Source organism: Equus caballus, chromosome 7 (genome assembly GCF_041296265.1).
Source record: "Equus caballus isolate H_3958 breed thoroughbred chromosome 7, TB-T2T, whole genome shotgun sequence".
Classification (NCBI taxonomy): Eukaryota; Metazoa; Chordata; class Mammalia; order Perissodactyla; family Equidae; genus Equus; species Equus caballus.
Genome location: NC_091690.1, coordinates 94123276 through 94140223, shown reverse-complemented (window position 1 = coordinate 94140223; position 16948 = coordinate 94123276). Strand labels below are relative to the sequence as shown.

Sequence of the window (16948 nt, the reverse complement as noted above, 5' to 3'; positions counted from 1 at the left end):
GGAAAATAATCACTTAATACATACGAGGTCTTTGTCACAACCATGAGCCCCACTTTGGGTCCCTACGTTCATTCTTTGACCACCACATCCTGCACAACTGCAAGCTGCTCCTTCATGCAAGGGGTGCCTCCAGATTTTGTACTCTAGAAATGCTTAGGTCTCCACCTCCACTTCAGGAATGTCAATGAGACTTTGTATGACTGTTGGAATCAATTTGGACTTTGTTTGTTGAAGCAAAACATAATTGGAACAAGTTATGAAATAATTACAGTCACTTTGGTTCTTTGGTGATTTATGCTTGCTGGGGTGAAGCTTACAGTATGCTTTTGCTTAAAGTGGATTTCAAGTTTCAGCTTCTGTTACTGCCTCACACAGGCTTCATTAATCAGAATTGCTTCATATATGGACCCTTAAAATCTGGGCTTTGATTACTGTTTCTGATGCTTTCCACAAAGAGCACTTGTGGTATAATAAAATGTAAGAGTACTATCTACATACATTGTAGGCTTACAATATGCCAGCCACTCTTGTAAATTTTGCATCAAATTTTGATATCATAAAACAGAAAGAAAACTGATGCATAGAGAGGTGGTGGCATTGTGTTCTGGAGCCTATGTGCCCAAAGCCCAGAGTCACTATTCTACCTCTACTGAGAGAGAGAGAGAAAGGAATGACCTACATGTCATCGCTAACACTCAAATCTTCACAAGCGCTGAATGAAAACACAGTCAAACATGATATTTACAACTGAAAAAAGTTATAATAAAATCTTATAATAATTAATTATTATTTTTGGATTTTAAAAGTTTTTCCTCTTTAAAATGATACATATGTTTTTAAATTAGGTTATAAAATATTATGTTGTATACAAATTAAAATGAGCATATATATATTCAAAAATTCTCACTTACTGACATCTATAGGCAATGTAGGGAGTAAGACAAAAATAAACCATAAAAGCTGTTAATAATCGGAGAAGGTAGAGAATTCTGGACATTTCCAGGGCAAGGAAAGCTGTCAGACAGAATGGCAAAGTGGGCATTTTGAATCTGCTGACTCTCCCCATCTTCTCTTCTGCCTTCCAGGCTTATTTCTGCACATTCTCATTGCTCTCGTGCTTTACGTGGCCCCAAATATCTTTCACAGACTTGCTAAGTCATGCTCCCACGAGAGCTGATTGCTGACTCACTTATGTACCACCCTCTCTGCCAAGTGGACATGCTCAGACTATGGCTAGCTACTCTAGGGCCCTATTTGGTACTGAACTGAAGCTTTGATTCTGAAGCATTGATGGCTCCAGTGACACACGCGATACGTTGTTCAGGTGTTAAGTGATTTTAGCACAGAATTTCATGGTTACGAGGGATTTTAAAGGTCAGCTATTTCACACCTCTTGCATCTCAAATTATAAATATAAAAACACGCTCACCCAAATCACTCTACAGGAAGGCATTTTTTTCAAGTGCTTACCAGCTTGTATTGTAATAACATCACAGATGGAGAACTTGCCACCATCCCAGGCATTTTTTTCATTTTCAGAGAACGCTATATTGTAAAATCCTTTAGTACACAGAGTCCAAAATTGCCTTCTAGGAATCTCCACCCACCAACCACCACAGGGAATCAAATGTTTTATTCCTTTTTTCTCAAGACAGCCTTTCAGCCACTTCAAAGGACTCTCCTTTCCCCAGAGTCTCTACTATGCGGTCACACACTCTCGCTCCTCACATAGTGTGGTTCAGAAGTCTCTGCATCAACCTGGAGACTCTTCTGAGAACACTGTCTAGGCTGTCTAAACATTTCTGAAAATGTAACGCTCCCGAGTCAATACAACTTTCTCTGTCTCTCTCACATAAAAACATACACACGCACACACACATACACACACACACTCCTGTCTCTGTCTCTCTTGGACAGCAAGGCACTCTCTGCTCCCTCCAACTGGTTGTTTATGGCCACCCTATTGTCTCTGAGTTTACTTACGTACAATCTTGTTCCAGCTACCCAGAGAGACTGGTCAGTTGCCTCTTGGTTACAATTCCAAGAAGGAAACTCTAATTGATCCAGTTTTGTTTTGGTGGCCACCTCTGAGCCAATTAACGGTGGCCAGTAGTGTCAGAGTCAAATAAATAAAGTATGACTTTTAGGGACCATTCCTCCAGGGAAGGGTCAGGTAGCAAGTATCCCAGAAGACAAGGGGTTATTGGGAGCCACATGGATAGCCAAATAGCATCTACAACACATCACAATCTCTCAGACTCAGACAATCCTCTAAATCTGCAGTTAATATTTTTTATATTCCAAGATGATATTTTTTCTCTTTTACTGTTTATTAATGTCGTTCATTTTGGAAATGACATACTCAGCCTTCTTCACATTCAGATAACCATGATTTTTATACATCTCTAAGTAAGCAGCAGAAACTAATATTATGTCAAATGTCATGTCCTCTTCAGAAATTGTTAGAATTTATTGAATTTTCCATTCTGACTTTACTTTTGTACATTATACAAGTTATGCATTTTAAACAAATTTTCTAATTTTGATAAAACTTTGAAATGGCAGTACAAAAACATCTGCTCCATTTAATCTCTTAATTGAAAGGCTTGGTCCTCATCCAGTCATTTGTATACCATACCAAATGTGTAGATGATGATCTGAGATTCTTAATAGACCCAACCACGATTTTTCTGATTTGCCTGGGGATTTTGTGCGTCATGTAGGAAGAGCCATGGATAAGTTATATAAACAACAGCAAAGTAAAGGAGTTGGCTTTTCCTTATCCACATTGTGGATAATGATGGGTTCTCTATTGCTTATGCTGAAGCCCACGCTGAGCCACCCCATACGAGTTTTAATCTCTGGTCCCAGTCCATGCATACAGCTCTATTTTCTGCTCTTCCCTGAGTCACTCTGTCCTCTTCTGTCACTACCACCCTCTCACTGTGCTGCACATGCATTGTGCAGAAGTCATTTCTGTTTTCGTATTTTTGTTTATTATCCTTTCCCAACAGGGAATCTTGTACAAAAAGTAATAAGGGGCAGTATGTCTCAGTTTGTTTTGACCAGTTATTTCTATTCAAAATGCTGCTGACAATTGTCCAACACTAACTCAATGAACCACAAATACTTGTGTGATATTGAGCATAGGTACTTTAAAAGGTGGCTTATGTCAAGCTCAAACAATCATTTAAACTGATGTAATTTTGGGAACATGCTCAGACCAATATTTTATACAAGCTCTTTTTAATATTAGACTTTGTAAAGAATTTCATGGTCAAGAGATAATGATTTCATTTAAATAACAAAAAGACAATATAGAACACTCGATTATGTTTTTAACTAGTCGTAAACTCAATCAAATTTGTCAGTGAGAGGTTTCTGGGTCCAAGAGCCAAGGACAGCGGAGAAGATACAAGATGGTGAGAAGGTACTACATAGAGCAACACGTGTAAACTTTGTAACAGCTTTGAGCTTTGTGATTAGTGAACCAACGTGACATGGGGTGGCTATTGAGTGAGACTCCGCAGAACAAATTCCAATTAACACAACTCTCAGCAACTCATTTCAGCACTTTGAGCAACAATTTCCTCTCTATTAACCAGGGATAATATCTACCTCATAAGGTGATGAGGGTGAAACAAGAAAATATATATAAAGCATCTAGCAGAGCCTCTGGCAAAGGTACAGCAAATGCTAGCGTGTTTCTACCTTAAAATACTTTTTTCCTTTGAGAAGCAATTTCAAATCAAATAGCTTTTTATACTGCATAGAAATCTATCTCATAATGCACTTCCTTCAAAAATAAACAAGCCAATACTAATAACATTGTACTAATTGTACTTAAGTTGTTAATAAGGTTCCTCCATTCCTTACCACCCCCACCATTATCACCATGATCAAGTTTTGATACCATTCAAAATGACCCAGTGAAGTCAATGTTTTTGAGCCTAATAATGGGCAGACTTATTCAGGTCGCTCTTACTAAGACAATGGAGGAGAATACTGCAGATCCTTAAACACTGGAATTGTGATCTACAGACCAGCAGCATCAGCAGCTCCATCACCAGGCAACTTGCTAGAAATGCAGACTCCCTGGCCCCACGCTAGGTTTACTGTATAAGAATCTGCCCTTGAACAAGATTCTCGCACATTCGGGTGTAGCTAATAAAATAATGCATTTAGAACGAACTGCTTCCTGTGAAGTTCCTGAATAGAGCTTGACATTATGGGGAAAAAAAAGAACAGAGAAAATAAAAGGAAAGCAGTCTTACCTTTGTTTCTGACCTATTTCCAGAAGCATCTGAACATCACTTTGGGCAGATTTCTCAACGTTTTTCAAAGACTGATAAGAAAAGTGGGAAAAGGACGTCTTATTCAAGTGATAAATTGAGGCTCACTTTACTTTTGTCTCTTTGGCACAGGTGTCACTGCATTTAGGCCCTGGAGCAAGAAGGCAAATGAAGCCATCATGGTCCTCGGGGCTCTAAGGATGCACACAGGAGTTTGTAACACCAACTAGTGCGTGTGCTACACAGCAGGTGAAAGAATGAGCTGAGTCTCAGCCTTTAGTGGTCTGATGGAGGAGAAAGTGCTCTCCAAATACCCCAGCCTCTTTATAAGTGAGTATAGAATACGTCTTCTGCTCTTCATTTGAAGTTTTACTGTGTTCTCTACAGGCATGTTAGTTAAACCAGCTCTGGCATCGTTTCTACAAACACAGGGGGACTTAAAAGGCCCCCCTGAATAATCTAAGTAATAACACAATTCAGATCAAAGCAACTAAAAAGCATGCACCTGCTTGGTCACGTCTATTTATTATTGATGAGTAACACACAGAATACACAGAAAAACTAAAGCATGTAAAATTGTAACTGGTCTATCCAGACAGGGCATTAAGAAAAGAATATGCCACCTCGGTCTTCAGTGTTTATTTACTCTAGCAAATTCAGCATTGGCAGCCCATGAATTAAAACAGAAAAGTCCACCGAGTTTTTCTCATTAGAGAATCTATCCCAGTAAGTCTTCCCCAAGGACTTCCTTATTTTCACTCAATAAACTATTTAACAGGGTAAGCTGTCTTTCTTGGTATTAAAAGTTGAAACTGAGAGGCAATAATATTGTCTGTAGGAAGAGCAGCTGTGACAGGTAGAGAATTGACAATAGCAGCAACAGCAAACACTTGGTTTACTTAATATTTATTTAACAAACATCTGTGGTGAATTACGCAAAGACCTGTGCAAAAGCGTGGGGTCTGCCTTCACACATTTTCCAGTCTAATGCTAAAAACAGACAATTTTCTTCTAGTAAGATAAGCATTCTGATAGGGATGTCATGGGCCAAGCTTCATAGGAGAAACTTCTTCCCTACAATGACTGACTGAGGTTATTATTAGGAAACAGGCAATAAAAAGTGTCCGCTTATTTGGAACAAGTGGCTTCACATAACATACAAAGAAAGCAGGAGGAGGAATTAAACTGGGGGGAACGTCACCAATCAAGGGATTTACAGCTCAAAGTGCATCATGGCCATACAACCTGGGGCAGGTCACAAATTCCGCCCTTTGACTCCCTTATCTGAAAACCAGGGGTGAGACTCTTGGAAAGCCTACTTTAGACAGTTGTTGGAAAACTCAAAGGGGATGATAGATGTGTGAAAGCACTTGGTGAAAAGTGCAAGAAGAATATGCTCCCTCCTTTACTGACCATCTGCTACACACTAGGCAGTCTGAAGGAAAGCAAGATTAAAAAGGCAGGGGACTGTCCTCAAGAAATTTAAAATCCAAAAAATAAAAACAAAACATGAGATGAAGAAATGAAAAGAGTAGATATGCAGGTGGGGCCTGCAAAGTGCATCCAATTAGAGGAGCTGGAGTGTTCTTGACCATTACTTCCCAGCAATGTCCAGGAAAGTGGGGTCTGCTTCTTGGAAAATAATTTTAATGCCTTTAAGGGATACCTATCATTAATATACCTACTGATTAATCAACATAATGCTTATTGATTGACCTATATTACCATGCCACCCAAGTTCTAGGGTTACAGAGATGGACACGACTTTCAAAACTCATGTCTTTGTGAAATACCATTGGAAAAAAGAATAAGTACAATGGGCTATATAGTTATTTACTATGAATTTGAAACCCGGAACCACCATTTATTAGATGTATAACTTTGGGCAATTCCTGTGGCCTATTTGGGTCTTATTTCCTCATTTTTCAATGAGTAAAATATTATCTTAATTTTGAGGAGAGGTCGCTAAGAGGATTTAATAAGATAAAAAATGAAAAACACTGCACAGTGGCTGGGACAAAATAAACAAAAGGCATTTTAAAAATTGCAACTACATTTAATGGTGGGATTGTTACCCTCTCAAAAAGTGTGACTCCATGAAATTATATATTTGTATGATGCAATTTTCTAGACTGTAATTAGATGTCTCAACTTAGGCTACTGGTACAGAGAGACTGAGTGTCCTGGGAATATTGTAAATACTGACCACTCACGGGCACTTCACCATACACTTGAAATATATTCAATGTGCCAGGCATTCCATGCCTCTGAGAAGGGGTAGGTGTCTTAAATATTTTTCACAGCCTCATATAAGTGGTGAATTTCTACTTAATGGTAAGGTGCAGTTGTGGCATCAGCTTCCTGTGGAAATCAGTATGCACCCATTTCACTCTCATCAGTGTGTCCCTAATACTCTGTGCATACTTCCGTCACAGCACTGTTATTCCTGCATTGTTATCATTCTGCTACCTCTCACTGTGTCCTACTGGAACAAGGGTGATTTTTTTTTTGCTATTTCCATGTTCTCAAGATGTAACACATTTCTGGAACAAGAGCTTGGGCATTGGGTTCAAATATCAGATCTGCTGCCTAATTCTCTCTGTGCTCTTAGTTTCTTAACCTTTCTCTAACTGTTTTTCTCACCTATAAAATGGAACTAATAACAACCAGAGCCTAATGAACATGGTTCAGAAATACGGTTCAGAGCAATAACTAATAGACAGGCTCTGGAGCGAGAATGCCTGAAGTTGAGTCCTGGCTTCCTTTGTGACATTCAAAAGTAACATCTTTTTTAAGCATAATTCCTTATGTGTAACAAGAAAAGTCATGTTAACAATACCTACCTCATAGATGCATTATGAGAATTAAATCCTGTAGTACATGCAAAGCTTTTAGTACACAGTATGAACTCAATAAATACAATGTTAAAGCCAAATATTAAAATACATTCTCCAATATTTCAGAAAGATTTTCTCATCAGATATAGATCTTGTCTTTGGTTTTTGATTGAGATTTCACCGAGTGCTACACATTTTCACAGATGACACCCACTTTTGTAAGGCATTTACCCATTTTGGTAATGAAGTTTACTAAAGAATTTTGAGAACTATCCTTTGTAGAATTTAAAGTTGTCTTCTAGAGATCATTTCTATATTCATTTAACTCAGTCATAATTACATTTCATCACTTCATGATATAAGAAACACCGGGGTCAAATTGATCTTACAAGCTGTGAGAAATTGATGGCTTTGCCAAGCACGCAATTTTCTCATTCCTGAATTTGCAAACCACAGATTCCCAGACTGCATTTCAAAAGACATTTCTTTTCAAAGTTCATATAATAATAAATAATAACTCCTATGGTCAAGTCCAGAAACATATTCAAATCTGGTAAAAAATGCAGGGGTCTTTACATGTTAAACCACCGAGACAAACCAGGTGCCTTCTCCTCCTTTGCTGCTGGGAAAATCGGGTTTGCTCTCACCTGAAGGTTGTCTTTAATTCTATCAAGTTCTCTTGCTGTCTTTGTCAGCTGATAGAGGATGGTGCTTCGCTCCTTAAAGACTTCTTTCAGCTGCCTTTCCAGCTCTTCATAGTCCTGTCTAACACAGGAAGAAAAGCCATGAGAGCCCCAGAACGCTTCCACTCGGCTTCCATCACTTTAGTAAGAATCCCATGCCCTTGTGTTTAAAGCAAAATCCATTCAAAATTCATTTTGCATTGAGGACTATCCAGGCTACAGAGAGGTTCCAGAACATTTTGTACATCGTCTACATGTATAACGTAGTTTGTCAGGTAGCTCTTGGAAAATAGATATTTTCCAATGACATCACCACACTTTTTTCCAAGGTCCTTGAAGTTTTACAGGGAGAGATCTGATTTGAACCAATGCAGCTCAGAGGCATAGAGAGTTTCTGACATTGGGGGAATAAACGTGGGGGTATAGCCAGGCTTGGTGGTAGAGAAAGAAAAAAAAAAGTCTAGGGGTTAAGATTCAGCCCTCTCACCACTGTGGTCTGAATTCATTTCCGAGTCAGGGAACCACACCACCCATCTGTCAAATGTCACACTGTGGTGGCTGCCTGTTGCTGTGATGCTGAAAGCTATGCCACAGGTATTTCAATTACCAGCAGGGTCACCCATGGTGGACAGGTTTCAGCAGAGCTTCCGGACTAAGAGAGACTAGGAAGAAGGATCTGGCCACTCACTTGGGAGAAAACTGGCCGTGGAAATCCTATGAATAGCAGGGGAGCATTGTGTGATACAGCTCCATCCGGGGAGAGGACGGTGCAGGAGGACTGGGCAGGGTTCCGTTCTGCTGTCTACAGGGTAGCTAGGAGTCGGAATCAGCTCGCCAGGACTAACAACAAAAAGAGGGAGAACAGCATGTAGGGGTCTTGCTTCATCCATGGCTTGAACGGAAAGAAACCCATGGAAAAGACACCTCTTGCCAAACATGTCTAAGAATCTCTACTGCTAATTGGAAGAAGCAAAATATCCATGAAAATCAGTCAATAAATACAATAATTACAGTGAAATTTGAACAGACTTGTTAATTACCATAAAAGAAAGTGTTATCTATCTCAGTATCATATATATACGCATACATTTTTTTTCCCATTTTTTCTCATATGGTCTTTGCAAGAAGATAAGACAGGTGTTATAATTCTCATTTTGAAAATATAAAAGAATTGGATTCAGAAAGATTAAACTACTACCCTAAGGTCCTATTCAAGGAATGAACGAGCAAGTAGCGTGTATATTCGTGTGTGTGTGTGTTTATATGTTTTATGGCCAGTGTGCGTGTGTAGCGGGGGATGTAGTCAAGAAAAGTGCTAATTGCCAATGCAGACTAGAACTATGACTCATAGGCGAAGTTTAAAAAGATTGATTGGAGCACATAGGAGAGTTGCTAATCCAGGGAAGATTTTCTGGAAAACGTATTATAAACTATATAAGATGCACTTTGAAAGGCTAGCAGAAATTAGCCATTTGAGAGGGGAAAGCATGTGTAAATACTAATGAAAATGAGTTTATTGAATTAAAAGAAAAAAGAAGTGCAGACACGTGAGAAGGTTTGGAGTCCTAATTGGACTGTGGGAGATTTGCTGCTGAAATGAGGACGTGGGAAGCCAGAGCAAAGGCATGCAGGCCCTGTAACGGGTGAGGAGCTGGGGATTGTTCTGAACACAAGGGGAAGTAACTGAAGGTTTGACACGGGGAGGGACGTGATCAGATTATGTTTTTGAAAGATTTCCCTGGCTAAAAACTGGTGAGTGAATTGGAAGAGGGAAAAATCTGGAGAAAGGGAGGCTAGTAAGGAAGACACCATGGCAACAATCCAGGGAGAAGATGATAGAGGCCCAAATTAGATTAAAAGCAGTGGAAACAGCGAAGCTTGGGTTGATTTCAGCAAAACATGCAAAATTGAATCAATAATATATTCTTGAAAAAATTTCTTGTGTTTGTGAGGAAAGATTGGGAGGGCGTTAGTTATTAATGATGCCATGTTTCCTGCTTAGGTGACTATGGACACAGCCCTTCACCGAGAGAGAAGTCACAGGATGAACAGTTTTTAATGAAAGTTGTTGACAAGTTCAGTTTTAAACTTGTAGGAAAATGGCTCAAGCTCTCTCTAGTTTCTTTATCTGTAAAATGCAATACTAACACTGACCTCACTCAGGTTATGTGTTAAATGGAGCAATTTATGTAAAGTTTCAAACCCATAGTAGGTAATTAATCTAAAAAGTATATAAAATTTCTACTACTGAGAAAGTTGATAAATTTTAGGTCTTTCTGTGGAATTATAAAGGAACCAGGCCCACCAACAGCCTCAGAGATGATTAATAAACGCATGACACCTACAATAGGTTTCTATCGCAGTTCTTTGCTTTTCCTCATTTTTGAAGCGGAGGTCTTCAGCACTCTTCACATTCCTCTTGTTTGAAGGGAACTGGAACGCCCCACTGCTGCGAACCTCAATATTTCTCCCTGGCCTTTAGGTCTTCACTGATGAGCGCTCATCAGCCAGGAATCAGACAGTTATTAACGCCCCAGATTTCCTTTCTGTCTCACTACCAAAGTCAAATAAGGAACAGGAAGGCACATTTTCATCTGCTTCTAATGATACGACTTCACTTCATGTGTCAATTTGTTTCTCCCGAATGTTTGTGACAATAAACACATCTCCAAAATTATCTTAAGTGACCATAAGGTCACAATGTTAGATAACATACGCTGACAATGTATTGCATGCAAGATGCTGTTATATACACTTACTCAGCTAAGCTTCAGACAGTTCTACGGGGGAAGCGCTGGCGTTAACCCCACTTTCCAGCTGAAGAAATTGAGTCGCAGGGGGAGTACAGTCGTCCCCCCCTTATCCAGAGGGGATACGCTCCACGATCCCCGTGGGTGCCTGAACCACGGAGAGTGCCGAACCCTATATATACTGCGTTTTTTCCTAAACATACATATCTATGGTAAAGTTTAATTTATAAATTAGGCACAGTAAGAGATTAACAGCAATAACTAATAATAAAGTTGGCTTTGGGGCCATTATTAAGTAAAACAAGAGCTTCTTGAACACAAGCACTGCGATACTGTGACAGTGGATCTGATAACCAAGACAGGCAGGGCGGAGCAGGACAGCCCGAGACTTCATCAAACTACTCAGAACGGTGCGCAATTTAAAACTTATGAATTGTTTATTTCTGGAATTTTCCATTTAATATTTTCAGACTGTGGTTGACTGCTGGTACCTGAAACCTCTAAACTGCAGATAAGAGGGGACTACTGTGACTTGTAAGAACATATTTCTATTAAGAAAGTGGTATATCAAATCAGCATCCAGAGTCCAATGTCTTTGCCATTCGGCTGTAAGAACATACTGGCTTGGCTAGAGTTTAGCACAGTTAAATGTTCACTGTGCCCATCACAGAATTAACGGCGTATCACTTCTTCCTTCATTGTTACACAGATAAGTTTTCTGTATTGGATTTATTTGCCATTTATTATTTTCCACTATATAAAACTATGAATTTCCTTTTTTATTATTTATAATCATCTTTTTATTTCATTATCACACTTAGCTTTCAAATAACTTTATAAGGAAAGAAGAATCAATTGAAATCCCTCTATTTTCTGGTAAATACACTGAAAGGATATCCATAAAGATGATATAATTTATCAGGAAAATATAGCCAGAAGTGTTAATTAAGAGCACCACTCTAAATTCAACCATTCAAAGTCCTTATAAAAAGGGAAACCAGGTTACTCTGTAGAAGCAACCTTAATGGAAGCATTTTACCAGATTCTCTTGCATTTACAAGTGAGTGCACATTCATCTTCCAATACGTGTTATTTTTTGCCATAACATAATATATGTGTATATATATGATCCCCCTACAGTCATGTTCTGCAACTGCCTTGTACATCTTGGAGCTCTTTCCATGTCTACACATGTTAAAATTCATTATGAATGTACTTGAATATATTTTACCACTGGACATTGAGGGTGTTTTCAATTTTTCTTTCTCTCTTAAAAAATGGTGAAATCCATACATGTGGGTACAAATATATTTTCTTGAAAATTTCTGTGACATATGTTCCTGGAAGTGGAAATATCTCACTCCAAAGGTAACGTTGATGTTGATAGGTGATAGTAAATTGCCTTCCCATAAGCTCTTCTAGCCTACTTCTCTTATCAGTCTGTTCTGATATTCTTCTCCACACATTCACCTGAACTGGAAATTGACTTGCTCTTTTATTTAATATTTTTTAATGGCATGAGTGGAAAATGACAGCTTCTTTCTGATACAATTTCCATTCACTTCATTAGAAAGATTGATTATATTTTCATAACTTTAATCACAATTTGCATTTGTTCCTCTGTCAATTATCTGTGTGTGCCTTTTACCCATTTATATTTTGGGTGAGTCATTGTATTAGTTCACTAGGGCTGCTAACAAGCTATCACAGAATGGATGGCTCGACTGAGGATATCTGCATATTATTTTTCTGTAAAGGTCTGCCAATGCAAACTAAGATAATAGCCCAAGGCCCTGTGGACGTGGACATGTGGCGGAATTTGTTCCATGCCCCTATGTTAAGATGTCTAGAAAAGTGTCTTGAAGGGAAGGAGGGTCTCTCATAGAAATATTGTCAAGGATCGAGGTATTGCAAACCTTTTGGCAAGATTATTTTCAACTGAAAATATACAACTTTTCTCTCACCAATCCTGCACCTGGGAATCTATCCATAGAAATAAAATTTCTAGCCCTTAAGAGCATAAGTTTAAGGCAACATTAATCATAGACAAACATCTGGAAATAAAATAAGAGATTTGAATAAATTATTCAGTTACAAACACTGACAAAGACTCTCTCCTTTGCCAAACTTCCATCCTTTCTCAAGGAGGCTTCACCCTTGGCATAAGTCCTTATCAGACCTGCAGCACCTGGTTGCAGCAAGATCTTCCTAAATCAGTTTAGCCAGAACTGCCGCCCACCATATCTGATCATCTTTGACACCTTATCAAATTCTTTATTCCCCACCATTCCCCCGTGACATCTCATCATCTTGCACTGCTTTCAGCAAGAATTCTGTCAAGTCAGTTTAGCCAAAATGCCCCCATACCCCGATGTTTCCTCTCAGTAATTGTCTGTCCACTGACCCCCACCCTGCTCCTTGGCTGTAAACCCCCATTTGTCCACACCATATGCAGGGCTGAGCCTCGTTGCACACTGAGATCTCTGTTTCCTCAATTCAAATATTTCCTGGATAAAATCTGTTCTTATTGCTTTAACTAATGTCCAACTCTGGTCTTCTTTTGTTACAGGTTCTTAACATCAGCCCTGATATCAGTTCCCCGACATTGAACCCAGCGTATATGGGGTTAAAACTAAAACACACCACCCCCTTTCCTGCTTCTCTAGCTCCACTCATATGTAAACACCTGTTTCTTTAAACTTGGACTCCTTGAGCTTTACAACTAAATGGGAGTTACAAATTGTTAAAGCCCAGGTGGCCTGGAGTTGGAGGCACACTAAAGTTTAGCTAATCATGCGTCCTTGAAGTTTGCCAGGAAAGCTGCCGTCTCAAGAATATCAAGGTGCAGAGCCTTCCCAGACCTCAACTCCTTGACTCCCAGCACTCAAACCTGTCTCAAACAGGAACATGAGACAAGTGCGAAGGATGCCCACCTGCCATCCTCCTATCTCACCATCCCCCCCACCTCGCTGCAAGCAGCCTCTCAAGGCCAAACGCAGGCTGTTGGGAAAACACCGACCTGCACAAGCTACATGCACCCCCTCCCCTACACAAAACCCCAAATAAAAATCCTTACCCGTTCCTCATCGGGGAGCTAGCAATTTTTGAGGCATGAGCCCTTGCTTTGACCCCTGTGCCTGGCATAGTAAAAACCTTTCCTCTTCCACTTAAGACTCTGTTCTCGTTATTTGGATTGGCATCAGGTTCAGAGACCGAACTTCAGTTACACTTTGACAACACAATATAGTACATTATTTTAAGATTTAAATTTATTTATTTATTATATCATGTTAATATAATAATATTATATTATAAATTTAAATTTATTTAAATTATATCTCAATTAGAGCTATACCAGATGATTTGGAAGGATTTCCATGAGGCACTTCTGAACAATAAGAGAAAGAATCAAGAGTGTGATGTGTTTCCGTCACAGCAGCCATAATGAAAATGCCCTAGGACGGCACAGATAGGTGTTTGTGTCTACATGTGCCTAAGTAAGATTATATTAATAAGCACAGAAATTTGAAATGAAACAGAGGGCAGAGGAGGGCTGCAGATAGAGGGAATTTACAAAAGGGAAGGGCAAACCAACAAAGAAAAGGGAAAAATAGACTGTGATGCCTTTATATAAAATTGTGTGTGTATAAAGAACTCAAGTTAAAAGTTCTCAGTAAGAAATAAAAGGAAATCCCTGGATTCTTCCAATAAACCCACCCAAGAAGACACACGTTGACTTAACATCTCCATCCCCACAATTGCCCTTCCCAGCGAGGCAGTCCCTGCAAGAATCTGCTAGTACCTAGACTGACAAAGAAAATCCTTATTCGAGCAATTCTTCCCAGATTAAAAAAAGGTGCATAAACAAGAGAAGTATCACTGTTATGATGCATGTTTTAGCATATTCATTAGATACGGAATGCAAAAATCAAAATTTGAGTTCCAGATTTTGTCCCTAACCAGCTAGGCAGACATTAAGAAAATCACTGTAACTCCTTTGGCCTCAGTTTCCACATCTGTGGAATAACAGACTAAATTTCACACATTGATAAAATTTAATAAAATAGAGTTATTTCTGTAGTGTAAAGGCAAATAGAAATTAAAAATAAGATGCTTAATTTTCCCTGTTTAAAATAAGGGAAAAGACTCTCTCCCTCTCAGAGCACTTACATCAGAAAACTTTTAAGCTCTTTCTCTGTCTCTTTGAAATATATGCAAACTTTAAAATGTAAATAAGCCAGATGCCAAGTTTAAGAACCAGGAATATCTTTCTTGGTTGGCCTGGGAACCATCTCTTTGAACTGTAATGATCAAGAAAGGAAGCAGCGTCTCTCCCACTTCCTGTGAGAGGGCAAGAGCCAAAGAGGGCAGGTACCTCCCTCCAGGTTACAAAACTACCTGTCTTTTTTAGACTCTATGTTTTATTCACATCACTTTTTTTTAATTGAAGTATAATTGAGTTTTTTTTTTTTTTTTTGAGGAAGATTAGCCCTGAGCTAACTGCTGCCAATCCTCCTCTTTTTTGCTGAGGAAGCCTGGCCCTGAGCTAACATCCCTGCCCATCTTTGTCTACTTTATACGTGGGATGCCTACCACAGCATGGCTTTAGCCAAGTGGTGCCATGTCCCCACCCAGGATCCAAACCGGGGAACCCAGGGCCGCCAAGAAGCAGAATGTGCGAACTTAACCGCTGTGCCACCAGGCCAGCCCTGAAGTATAACTGAAATACAGTATTATATTACTTTATTCGACATTTGTATACACTGCAAAACAGTCACAATAAGCCTAGTTGCTGTCTGTCACCTCACAAAATTAATTCAATATTATCGACCGTACTCAGTACATTACATCACATGCTGTACATGTACATGCTGTATATCACACCCCCTGACTTGTTTATTTTGTAATTGGAAGTTTGTGCCTCTTCATCCCCTTCACCCATTTCACTTTCCCCCAAACCCCCTTCCTCTCTGACGACCACCAGTCTGTTCTCTGTATCTGAGAGTTTGAGTTTTGTTTTGTTTTGTTTGTTTTGCTTTTCAGAGTCCACAGATAAATGAAATCATGGGGTATTTGTCCGTCTCTGTCTGACTTATTTCACTTAGGTTAATACCAAAACTACCTCTTGTCATAAGATAAGAGAAGTTTATTTTTCCTTTGGATAAAGCCAATTAGCTAACGGTGATGGATACCCCAACTACCAAATGAATTTAGGATGAACTGTGTGTGACAATACCACTGTTGAGTCCTCTTACTTGAGGACTAATTATTGTTTATATGGAGAAAGTGTGGGTAACAGGTTGTATCTGCCTGACTATGTAAGAGGATGAGATTTCTTTATGAGGTGGTAAATTTTATCAGATTGCCCGTGATGTGCACTGCATTCTGGTTTAATGCTTATGCAATAATAAAATTGGTTTCCTTCTCTTCTATCTTTGCAGAGATGTTTTCTGGGTTGGGAGGAGATTTTGTTTATAATTATATTTCCACTAAAGTAGTCACTTAACTTTTTCAAAATGAGAGAGAGACAGTGAGAGAGAGAATTCAATAGTGTTAATTATGCCTGCCAGTCATTTAGTATGTACCTTGAAGGAAGTGTGACACAAGAGGCATTATGTCTCTTGTAATGTAAGCATTATGCCCCATGCTGGATGCAATTTTTTGTGTGTATGTAAGATTGACCCTGAGTTAACATCTGTGCCAGTCTTCCTCTATTTTGTATGTGGGATGCTGCCACAGTATGGTTTGATGAGCAGTGTGTAGGTCTGCACCTGGGATCTGAACCCATGAACTCCATTGAAGCACAGCATGTGAACTTAACCACTATGCCACTGGGCCAGCCCCTGGATGTGATTTTTTTTAAAGAAACAACCTCCTTTCTTCCCAATGGCAATGCAGTCCTAAATACAAACATTAAGTGCATCTTATGAAATAGCAATCTTTTTCAACACTGAGAAAAAAACATTTAGTAGAGACTGGACTAATTGAGGCATACTATCTATATGGAATATTCAGGAAAATTTCAGAGTAATTTTGCCTTACATCCTGACTTTAGAATTTGAATGCTTATCTCTGCTACGATAGCTCATAAGCAATGGTTCTTAAACTTTCATGGGTTATCAACCTCTTTGACACTCTTAAGAAAATATGAACACTCTCCCTAGAAACATTTCCACACACTTATAAATTGCCAAAGTTTTACGTAATATTACACAGGGCACATGAACCTCTTGTAGGAAATACACACTCTGATCCCAGTGCAGCATTTGTTCACAAGCTGTAGTCTCTTTGTAAAGAACCCCTGCCCCGGAAGTAGAGGGTCATTTGTGGTCTTTAGTTACTTTATTTTTCCATAATCATCATCAGATGTAAGATGATTTTTGGAG

The 16948-nt window shown here is 39.1% G+C and overlaps 1 protein-coding gene across 7 annotated transcripts in view; it reads right to left on the bottom strand.

The window, feature by feature from the left end:
• Nucleotides 1–16948, bottom strand: part of LUZP2 (leucine zipper protein 2) — a 457863-nt gene that overhangs the window by 241889 nt on the left and 199026 nt on the right. For 5 of the 7 annotated variants that reach the window (XM_070273451.1, XM_070273452.1, XM_023646186.2 and 2 more), the window contains 2 exons: nt 7777–7894; nt 4275–4345 (listed from right to left, as the gene is read on the bottom strand). The exons of 1 other annotated variant lie outside the window; for it this stretch is intronic. In XM_070273451.1, the coding sequence (XP_070129552.1) occupies nt 4275–4345; nt 7777–7894 (189 nt within the window). The remainder of the gene's footprint in view (nt 1–4274; nt 4346–7776; nt 7895–16948) is intronic. One more of the 7 variants, XM_070273455.1, reaches the window with a different exon arrangement.